Raw genomic sequence first — 11,791 nt, forward strand, 5'->3', positions numbered from 1 at the left:
TTTACTCTGCCCAATCACAAGGACTGTTAAAAAAAAAAAGACATATGAACTGATGTTTTAATGGGTAGCCAGTGCAAGTGTTGGAGCATAGTGCAAATAGGAACCAATGGTTTGTCAGAGACTGTATGCAGAGAATTAAGGCCTGTAAGTGCTTTATTTTGTGATTTTATGAAATTCTGAATGTTATGGGACTGAACTTTATACCAGATAAGATTTCATACAAAAGAAAAGTCCAAACCGTAAGCTTTTCAACACCTCCACATTCCCCTCTTTAATATGGTGTTTTGCACTATGTACATGAATAACAAAAGCTAAACAAAAAGGAACTTTAGCCAAACTCCCCTTCCTCCTCCAGCTTTATTGATAGTTTAAAATTACATTTCTATATTCTAGGACTTCAATTGCTTTTACCATTTACTTTAAAAACTGATTACAAGCAAATGAAACTCAGTCGGTCTAAGTGATATAGTATACAAAAATAACATCTTGATTTCTGTGAAAATGCATTTCTTTGCAACTCCTGAATAGCTCCAAATTGTGTATGTTATCATAACTGATGTTCTGGGTTTTAGATTTTGTTTGAAATACTTATTCAAAAAGCTTCCCATTACCTTCTGTATTGCTGACATTAACATTCATTGACTGAATTGTTACTTTGTTTTAATTATTCCTGATTTCCCTCTCTCTCTCATGGCCACTAACAGGCACGTGCATGTTTGTTTTGTTTACTCCCACTCAGCTATATGCTCTAGGTAGGGCCTGATAAAGACATTACTTGATGTTATTAACAGCTACTGAGGTCAGACAATCCAAGGCCATCATTGTAATAAAATTAAAGTTAGTTACTTGTGGAAGTTCGGACACTTCCAGGATTTAGTCTTCCTCTTGCAAAGGATCACTCCCATGGAACCTGGAGAGCGTTTGCTGGTCTGACTCAACTCTTCCCACTCAATCCCTATTCACCAGTGGCACGGAAAGGGGGTTCTTTAACAAAGCATTATACATAACACCTCTACCAAACTAAACATAAACATTTTTGTAGTTAAATGCAGAAAGTCGATTTTTCCACCCCTTTCCTCCTTTTACACGGCAAGTAAAGCTCACTGGCCTGGGAGTAGCCTCTATCTGCCAACCTTTGGCCAGTGAAGAGGATTCAGAGAAAAATAATACAACCATCAATCAGAAAAAGGAGGGGCGATAAAGGAAATAATTAAGCTGTAGCTTCAATTGTGCATTCCCGTGCAAGGTGCCCTGACTCGCCACAGCGATAGCAGTTGACTTCACTTGTCTTGCTGCAGTTGATGGCTACATGCCCAGTTTCACCACACCTGAAGGAAAGAAATATTAATATTTATTATTGATAAATTAAAAGTGGATGTTAGCCTCTTCAATAGCCACAACAGGAACTACTCAACACTGCCATCACAGTACAACCTGATGTAGCACTAATGAACTCTGTATTTGAGGCTTCTGCTGTATAACTGTTCTAATACATTTGGAAATATACCCTTAGCTATTAGGCAAGCTCAATTCTATACCAGAGAAATGTGTGCAATTTCTAATATCCTGACATCACTGAATGTGCTGCACTACTATACATGCTAAACTCTGTTTAAGTCAAAAGCTGCATCAGACATCAGTCTAACCATTACAGGCAGTGAGTCAAAGTTAGTTTCTTTAAAAAGATCACAAGAAAATAGGCATATACCCAAAACAGATTATACAAGTTAGCTTGTTTAAACTGCAAATTAGAGTAAGGGTAAGATATACCTTAAATAGCTGTAGGATAATTTTTTATACCTTTAGTGCCTTACCTATAGCACTTAACTTTGGTGCAGTCTTTTTGAATGTGTCCAAATTCCCCACAAGAATAGCACTTCTGCTCATCTGCATGGTCACAGTCACGAGCCAGATGGCCAGGTTTGCCACAGTTGTAGCAGCACTGCTCTCGCTCTCTCTTCGGCTCCTTGCAGTCCTTAGCAATATGGCCACCTCTGCCGCAGTTATAGCAGGCTTCCACAATAAGAGAACAAGCCAAACAAGACTATAAAACCTTGATAAAGTTACAACATAACATTCTTTTTTAAAAAAACTTAAATTATCTGACACATGTATTCAGTTCCCCCCCCTTCCACCACATTCTAAGTAAATAAAATAGAAAATTTAGTAATATTTACCATCCTCCTGAAGATCACAGTCCTTGGCAAGATGGCCAGACTCACCACAGCGGTAACAGATGTCTGGGAGAGATGAAGACATGAACTGGAAGCCTATTTTATAGAGGGAACATGAAAAGCATTGTTATTTGGGATTAAAATATACAAACAACTTGACAGTGTCAACATATGGCTTAGGACATTAGCAAAAAGAATCTACAATCCTTCCCACAGCAACCTCACTATTCTTCTCAAGAGATTTAGTAGCAGAGAGTTGCAGTAAGCCCTCATCAAGACTTAGCAAATGTACTCTAGTGTACTGCAAGTACGAAAGATTACCAAATTAAAATTGGAACTACACTTGACAAAATAAGGTTACCAGAATAGATTTAATGTACTATCCTTGATCTGTATTTGCTCAGTCACTAAAGCAATACTTGTAAAGATATCAGCCGTATCACATTTGTAATTAGTGAGATTTTACTGTTCTTTCAGATACGTATAAATTAGAAACCTCTTGCGGAGGTAAATCCACCTCTGCCACGGCTTCGCATCCCACGGCCACGGCCAATTCCAGTAGGGCATTCCCGAGCCCAATGACCAGTACGTCCACACTTGAAGCACTCGTTGCTGCTCATCACTGCAGTTTACTTCCTATGTAAAAAAAATTACAGCAGATATTTAACTTATGGGCTTTTTAAAAAAGTATGCCTACTGAAAATTAAATTTGAAGTTGACAACTTCACTGAATGTCTAAACTTAATATATTCAAATACATAAATTTCATAAATGCTTGATGTCAAGTTTTTTTTTTAAAGTCAAATCACTGACCTAGAGGAAGTCACTGGCTAAGCACTGGGGAGGTGCTTAACCAGTTTGATATAGCAGAAGCCTCTTCTGCAGTTGCAGAAAGAATATTTCCTTAATTTCAGTTTATTTAGTTCACTGACTAGTTCAAAGTTAAGCCAATTGGGAGTTGTATAAGCAGGAATGCTCATTTTTCCTTCCTGCGATTATGTATAAAAATTGTGTGTGGATGAGATTTACTAGTTCTAAAAAATATCTTGAAGCACATGGTGGCCAGAAACAGTTTTCACTAACTACAGACAATATTTTAAATGCAAAACATGTTGACAAAAGACTGCATCAGGACCTTTATTAAAGCAAGCTAATTAAAAAAAATAAATGCACAAAGCAGCATTTTATTAAATTTCCATCCAAACAGAGCTTGATACAAGTGTAAAAAAACATACCACATTCTTTGCCATTTTCTATCATTGTAAAAGATGTAAAAAAGAATCTGACGTGTGTATAGGTATACACTAAATATGGTGCTTGTTTGCCAATAGGTAATGTTTAATTACAAATCAATGTTTTAATAGCTACCAATGAGAATCAACCTTGTAGAAAACAAAAGTACAAATGTGAGCCAATTAAAGCCAAACCACCCAGGTTTACCTAAAGTAGCTATTAGAGAATCTTCCAGAACACAATAGGTGTTTAAAGGGAGACCATCAATTAAGTTTTCTGGGTTTTGTATTTTAGTTTAGAAAATAGTTTCACTTTAAAAATCTCATGCACTACACAGTGCTGCCATGATGTGTTTGCAATCACATCTTTAATTAGCTCAGAATTAAAAAAAATTCCTGGAAACAGTCTTAAATTTGTAGAAGCTTGCTTAGGCCAAAAGTAAGTTTTGAACCCTGTTTGAGTGTCCTTAACTGTGGCACGATAATATCTAGGGCTGATAAGCTATGAAACATAGCTTTACTGCTAAAGTTAAGCTGTTGGTTTACACATGCATATTTTCAGCTACACCTCTACCCCAATATAACACATGAATCTGGATACAACATGGTAAAGCAGCGTGTGGGGGGGGAGGGGTGCAGCTGTGCACTCCAGTGAATCAAAGCAAGTTAGATATAATGTGGTTTCACCTATAACGCAGTAAGATTTTTTGGCTCCTGAGGACAGCGTTATATCAGGGTAGAGGTGTATCTTGAAGCTTTATACTGGGAAAATTTCCATCAGTCACTGAAAATAGCACCTGGACTATACTGAACTGCAGACAGCAATTTATAACAAAGTTAATCCCATACAAAGGCTCAAACTATGATAAATTAACAATACAGAGCATAAATAACTCCACCTTTTATGAAGTCTGCTTGATTAGCATGACAGAAACCCTACAGAAACTCAGTTATCCACCTGTTTATGTTATAAAATAGACTTGTGTAATGGCCAACATTAGCTATGCAGTTGCAAATGTTTAACGTCTAAATTATGTACTATTTCTGAAGACTCATTACTAGACTATTCAGGTATTACATTATGGCTGAGTATTTGAAGAATTTAAGACTGCTCTTAACAGAAAATCAAGTACAAAAAATTGAAAATAAAAACTTGGTTATGAAGATTAAACTTGCTGTAGAACTAGCTAGAGCAGGGGTCGGCAACCTTTCAGAAGAGGTGTGCCGAGTCTTCATTTATTCACTCTAATTTAAGGTTTCACGTGCCAGTAATACATTAACATTTTTAGAAGGTCTCTTTCTATAAGTCTATAATATATAACTAAGCTATTATGTGTAAAGTAAATAAGTTTTAAATGTTTAAGAAGCTTCATTTAAAAATAAATTAAAATGCAGTGCCCCCAGGACCCAGGCACTGTGAGTGCCACTGAAAATCAGCTTGCGTGCCGCCTTTGGCAGACATGCCATAGGTTGCCTACCCCTGAGCTAGAGATTAGAAGATTGCAAACTAAAAATTGTCATTTCTACTTATATTTAGATGATCTTTGCATTAGCTTAATTTTTGCTTAACAAGTTATACTGCTGATCTGACCAGAGACATGAATACAAAGGAAACTCTGCTATTAACAAAAGTCATTGATGTACTACTTAGCACAAGGGTCCCCAATGTGGTGCCTTGGTGGGCGCCATGGCACCCACAGGCATTTAAGTGCACCCACGTGAGCATCCACTGAAATGCTGCTGACAAGCATCATCCAGAGGCATCGCCGCTGCCGAAATGCCGCCAATTTTCAGCAGCGACGCCTATTGACGTTGCCGCTTATCAGTGGCATTTCGGCAGATGCTTGTCTGCCGCCACAGTCCTCCTTGGCTCGTCATCTGGCGCCTGCCAGACAAAAAAGGTTGGGGACCACTGACTTAGCATGATTGTAGTTAACAGCTGGATTTGTGTTCCTGTTAACACTGTTACCAAGGTTTTTCTTGACCTTTTGTTGAGCTGCACCACACTACATGGGAATATTAATCTAAACTGGTATAGTACTGTATGCAAGACAGACTAAAAACTACTATGCAACCTGCTGACCAGAAGTATTTTGTACTGAAACACCCAGATCCCTCCCCACCCCCTTTAATCACTATGCAGACATATAATCAAGTCCCTAATGCAAAAGGACTTGCAACAAAAAGTTAACATGCAAAAATTGGTGCAACAAAACAAGCAGAAAAGTGAAGGGAAAGGATCAAGAAGGGTATTAGACTCACAGTATTGTAAGTTTCTGTAACAATTAAAAAGGAAATCTGACAAAATCCTTATGGGCCACTTGTGCTAAGTATTAGAATGGCATCAATACCGATCAACTACTTGATATGAATTTTTAATCCACTTGTTTTTTTAATCCAGTTGCTACATAAAAGCAGAAAACCACACACACCACACTTTGCTACTGTGTAGTTGCTCCTATAGTTTTGAGTACCCCTTTTTCCTGTATCTTTCTGGTAAGGGGGGCACAAATGCCCAACTCTGAGCACTGCTGATTTAGAGCATGCTGTTCTGTATGTTCAAAGGTACCTCTGACTGCAGCATCTACAGCTTATGCTAACCTACCTTGACAAACAAACACTTTAATTAAACTACTGTATTTCTCTGCACCAAAATTCTAATGTCCACATTTAAGTTTGAGTCAGTTTGAGGGTCTCCATTGTGATGCTTACACACTTAAATCTATAGCCTGTAACCAGAGACTTGAAGATGACAAGTGTATAAGACAATGTCTTAAGAAAAATAATTTTCCCACCTTTTAGGAGAAAAGGCTTCAGAATTCAGAGAACTGCATTGCTAGAAACAATGAGGCCTGAGTTCTAAAAATATATGCAAACAAGCCATCTAGGGTCAGTAGTCCAAATATGGCTTATTGCTGTCCCTCAAAAAAGTATGCACCATATCTGAACAAATGTAATTCAGTAGAGTTAATGATTTTATTCATTTTAAGCCACAATACATAACCATGTTTCCCTTCATTGCTGTTTGCAGGTTGGACAGCACTAGCACTTGTTCATCTGTAGCAACCAATTCTTTGTAAAGAGGCATCAGACTTTCAGAATCATGTAAATTGGTCAATTTTCACTGTCAGTCATTAGCATTACTTTTATTTGGACCCACCCAAAAAGTCTGTTAAAGATACCTGCAATGAAAAACAGGTTTTTTTTGTACCATGCATCATGGCCTGAATTTTTTTTTTTTTTTTTAAATCTACCTTAAGGTTCAGGTCCGCCCTGGAATATTAAGGGACTCAATTACCAGAGAAGTCAGAGCTTCAAGAAACTGCAAGCTGAGCCAGAGGTGTAGCTAAAAATCCTTTTTCCCCCCTCTTTAAACCTTTGACATTTACCCCAATAAAACTGACATTAGGATGTTATAATAGACATCCTTTTCTCCTTCAGAGAAGGCAGTTTGTTACACACCTGACGTGACCTTCTCAACACAAGCCCCTTTGCCAAAGCACTGAAGGAAAAAAAATAAGGAAAAACTGAAAAGGTATTTAGGTCTTCATGCTTCATGGTGCAGGAGACCAAAAAATTATAATATGCTAACTCAAAGCAATACCTTCTGCAAGTTACCTTAAAGTTAGTTGCATCTTTACTGTAAGCCTTATTTTCATTATACCCAACTAAAAAAATTACTACTTTCAGGATGCACTAGAATTTTGGAAGAATTAAACAGTCAATTACTTAAGTTTCATTTTTAACATCCTAGTCAGAGGAGCTGGATTTTTACCCCATGAGTATATGAACAAGTACAATAGGTGTTGGGGAGTAAGTGGGGGAGATGAAGCCAGGACAGCCAAGGACTTGAAGAACCTACAAAGCTCAAAGGTTTCACAACACAAGTAAGATGTTATGAACCATATATCCAATGGAACTCAAAGCTCGAAGGACAATGTCAGCTAGGGAAATATGAGTATGCAGTAGTTAAGTTTCTGCAGCACTGGAGAATGGGAGGAAAGCGAGGACCCTGCGGAACACTAAGTCCATAGGCAGAGTGAGAGGACTCTTTCAATGTATCAGAGTTAAGGCTGTTTTTTTAAAATATAGTAAAAAAAAAATCACTGACACTTGGACAACAGATCTATCAACTGTGAAGATCTGAATATCTCCATTTCCCCTATCTTTGAATGTGGGTATATTTAAGCTTTCACATCACAATACAGTACTGCAGTACCTTACATCTTGTAGCTTTGTATATCAGACAAACGCTAGAACTTTGTTGTTAATATCAAAGGTTAGACAGTTTATAAAAAGAACTAACCAGGGGCAACAAGGAGTTGGTCAAATTAGCAATAAGTTTACTTTCAGTGTTGTGTTAGCTATTGGTTTGTCATAGTTCTAGACTCTTCTGTAAACAGACTTTCTAAACTTAAAAAGTTTTAGAGTGCAGAATAACAGTAAGTTGTCTTCCTTCTAGCACTATGGCCAAAAAGGTTTTCCTTTAGAATATCTGGAAGTCAAATTGTTAAGTCACAGAAAGAAGCTACTGATAACCCACTAGAAAACAAACATAAGTAACAAGACTTAAAAAGGAGTCATTTATGGGTTTGAAGAGCTATAAAGCTCAGTTTTTTAAAATGCATTAGACAGGTTTTACAGTTAGGCTGCTTAAATCCTTATGAACTGTTAGTCCAGCGTATCTCTATTGCTTGTTAGAAGTCAAGTTTCTTAAACCAGTGTTTTGGTCATAAAACTGACCACACCTGCTCTCACCTTTCACACTGAGAACATTATCTAACAAGCTTTTACTATTCTTTGTAACAGATAAATGAATACTTGTCATAAGCAGAGTTAGATAAAAAGGAACGCAGATGCTCATAATGGAAAGCTTAAGCACGGAGGGGGGGAGGGGAAAGGGAGAAGAGTAGATACAATAGCTTGACAAATACATTCTAAGTTATGTCTGAGTAAAATGGAGCTAGAAGGTATTTTCTAGACCATAACTGAAAAAGCAACTAATGTTTTAGTACCTTCAGTTCATTATGAGTTATAATTCTAATCCTCAATTGTGGAATTTGATCTGCACCACTACCTTCACTGGATATTTACAACAACAGATACATAAAAACCCACACACAACATACACACCCCAAGAGCAAAGATCATGTAAGTGAAGACAAGCAACCTTGCTGAATTACTTGTAAGCAGAGCAGCAGTTTCAAAGAGTTAAGACACAGGTCTGTCTAGGGAAGGGGAAAAAATCCAGACTCCATGCACAGGGGGAGATTTGGGGGGGGGGGGGAGAAGTCTTACTCCATGCTCCCCTTCCCAGCTTCAATTCATAGAGACTTTCATCCCCCCAGTTTGCTTTATTATAACAAGTACTCAAACATTTCATAGATACATTACACCTAAAATGCTGACTAATGTCAATCAGCCTTAATACAAGGACAAGCTAGCTATATTCAAGAGCCAACACAATGCCCCACCCTTCTTTCCCTCCTATGTGTACTGCAATACAAGCATTAATGATCCCTGTAGCTAACTTCATTGAGTAGATTGTTGTTTTTAGTACAGAATGAAGTTAACAAGGAGTCTGGTGGCACCTGAAAGACTAAGGGATTTATTTGGGCATACATTCTGTACTATAGTAGTGTCAAGATATCGTTCATGTCATAACAGAACTGTTGGGAGGTCCACAGAGAGATGTTAGCACCACCTTGGAATCCAGAAGGGCCCATAGAGATCTTTGTTGGCAAGCACAAACCTCCTTTTGTCAACCATGGGGGGGGGGAGGGGGGGGGAGGGAAGAGAATTATCTTCAGCATACTTAATAAATTGAGGGAAATATTTACTAGTATTACCAGCATCTTATACTAGAAAAACTTCAGCTTCTAACCAGGCACTCACTGCAGCAGTCAGGAGACAGCAACACCCAGCTACAATGAAAGATGTGGACCAGCATATTGGTCACAAAGTCCAAGTCTATTCTTCCCAAACATAATCAGTACACACAGTATAGATTTAAAATGCAGTGGAATTCCAAGGCAAACTTACTGTTCCCAAAGCCATCTTCAGTATCAGAAGTGACTCAGCAAACCATAATCTACTTCAGCAGGGTCCAGACACAAGTCAACACTAACAAAAGCAGCACAACTTGAGAATCAATAACAATACTTCACATTATATTGTTATATCAAACTGCATGGCCTAGCATCTATATGCCACAGCCTAATCAAGGGACAAAGGTTGTCAGATACCAGCCAACCTGCTCTGCAGTTACCTTTCCTCCCATGAGCTTCCAGAAAGGAGGGTAGGGACAATATCACTGGCAAAATATGCCAGCATTAACATGGTTCTAGCAGGGTAGTCAATATCCAGATTCACTCTACAGTCTGTACCACCAGATGCTTTTGAACAAACCCTGACATTTTTTGTTGTTTTTTTATTTTCTTCTCTGGAAATTTGGACACCAGAGACAAGACTACTCCTGTTCTAGAACATGGCCTATACACCATTTATTTGAGGAAAGGTGCCTTCTACAAAGAACTATTTACTTCCACCACAAGAATTAAAATAGTTCTTTAATACTAGTCAGGCTGATACAATGACTGTCACTGGAACCCAAAGGGTCCCCAATTAATATGTATATCATGTGACCTGTAAGTATGATACTGGAAGAGGATCTTAGAGCCAGTGAGTTATTAGCTATTGCTAGCATAGCCTTAACAATGGGGTTCTCAAATTGTGGTCCACAGATCACCAGTAATTTACTAAGGCCTTCTCATAGCCTAGGCTTCCTGATCCAAGATCATCTAAAGTGAATTCAAACAGGAGGTGAGGATTGCCCCTGTAAGATATAAGTTTCACTCTAGCCCCCACCTCCTCACCAAGAACAAACAAACCCCTCAAAACAAAAGCCACAGTTCAAGAGTCTAAGTTGAAAGAGTTACTACTTACATTAACACCCCCTAATAAATAATTTGGGATAGTCCTGTTTTATATAACTTGAACTAAAAAAAACCTAGAACTATCCCAAGCAAAGATATTAGACTGAGATGACTTAAAACCAAGTTTAACAGGCATTCAAATAAAGCGATTGTAAATCAGAAGTGCAACCATGATCACGAAGTTACTCTATTAAGTTGCAGGGCTCACAGACAGAGTGGGACACCTCCTAGATCTCCAGTCAGATGTAACTAGATTGAACACCCCAACCCTCCCGAACCGAGCACATGGAGAGGCCACATGGTGCAATCACAGCACGGCCCGCCGTCCTGGCCATTACCGCCTTCCCGACCCGCACGAGGTCGCAAGAAACGGGAGCGCGGCAGAGCAGACGGCAGCTTGAACACAGAGCACGAGTTCAGCCCCAAACTGACTTCCCACCCGCACCACGCAGCCCAGACCCGCTACTGCCCCCAGGGGCAACAGGCCCGACGCAGCCGCCTGACCCTCCGCCCCAAGCCCAGCCGGACGAGTGTGTTCATGCGGCCCAGCCACCAGCCTCCTCCATCCCCACGCACCGGGATGAGGTGCCCCAGGCAGCCCCCCGCGGAGCGGTTCACCCGCGCCTCGGACCGGGGGGAGGGGAGAGAGGCCGCTCCGTCCCCAGCCCTCTCCGCCGCCGGGCGCCCGAGCAGCGATGGCTTCCGCTCACCGCCGCCCACAGCGTGACTCAGCCCGGCCAGCGCGCCCAGCCCAGCCCACCCGCAGGGCCCCCTCACTCGCGCCCCGCTTCCAGCCAAACTGCCGCCACCTCCCCCTCCAGGGCTGGGGGCAAGCGCGGCCGAGGCTCGGGTGGTTTCCCGCGCGCTAGGCCGGAGTGCGCCACCGCCACCACCCGCAGCTTCCCCGCGCGGGCCGGGGCCAGGCCGCGCCCCGCTTGCTCCGCGAGCCGCCCTGACGGTTACCTGCAGGCTCCCGACCCTCCTGCGATAGGTAGCGCGTCCGGGCGACGACGGGCCCGGTCCTCTTGCGATCTCCCCCGCTTGATACCAGAGCCCCGCTGCCTGCGCCACACGCGGTTTGCACACGGCCCCACACACGCACTTACTTACTCACTCTCCCCCCGCCCTTCCCTATTACTCTGCGCACGGCTCATTATCCCCCTTAGCACAACCAATGGGCACCCGCCGCTGCCTCCGTGCAGCCAATCAGCGCTGGAAATGGGAGGACCAATCAGCGCCGTCGAAAAGGGGGAGGTGCCCGCCTACCGGGTCAGGCTTGTCTCGACTCTTTCTTGCTTTACTGCCCTGTGAGGGAGAAGGGGCGGTTGGTGGGGGGTGGGGATGTCGCCACCGCCGCTCTAAGGTCACGGGGCGATTGACGACTCCGAGGGTGCTGCAGTGCGCGAGGTTCCCCTGGGTTCCCGCAGCGCCTCCCTGCCCCTCCTCCGTT

At 41.3% G+C, this 11,791-nt stretch overlaps 1 protein-coding gene across 4 annotated transcripts; it reads right to left on the bottom strand.

Annotated features, from left to right (window-relative positions):
* Window positions 1-242: 242 nt before the first annotated feature.
* LOC123374811 (CCHC-type zinc finger nucleic acid binding protein) lies at window positions 243-11,469 on the bottom strand. 4 transcript variants are annotated; one of them, XM_045025121.1, is made up of 5 exons: window positions 11,305-11,469; window positions 2,692-2,810; window positions 2,178-2,270; window positions 1,815-2,013; window positions 243-1,328 (listed from the first exon to the last, which is right to left on the bottom strand). In XM_045025121.1, the coding sequence occupies exons 2-5, from the start codon at window positions 2,792-2,794 to the stop codon at window positions 1,211-1,213; spliced, it is 513 nt and encodes a 170-aa protein (XP_044881056.1). In that variant the 5' UTR covers window positions 2,795-2,810; window positions 11,305-11,469; the 3' UTR covers window positions 243-1,210. The 4 variants fall into 4 exon arrangements, with proteins under 4 accessions (XP_044881056.1, XP_044881054.1, XP_044881053.1 ...); XM_045025119.1 differs by having other exon boundaries at window positions 1,815-2,016; XM_045025118.1 differs by having other exon boundaries at window positions 2,671-2,810.
* Between the last annotated feature and the right edge of the window lie 322 nt (window positions 11,470-11,791).

Source organism: Mauremys mutica, chromosome 7 (assembly GCF_020497125.1).
Source record: "Mauremys mutica isolate MM-2020 ecotype Southern chromosome 7, ASM2049712v1, whole genome shotgun sequence".
NCBI classification, from domain to species: domain Eukaryota; kingdom Metazoa; phylum Chordata; order Testudines; family Geoemydidae; genus Mauremys; species Mauremys mutica.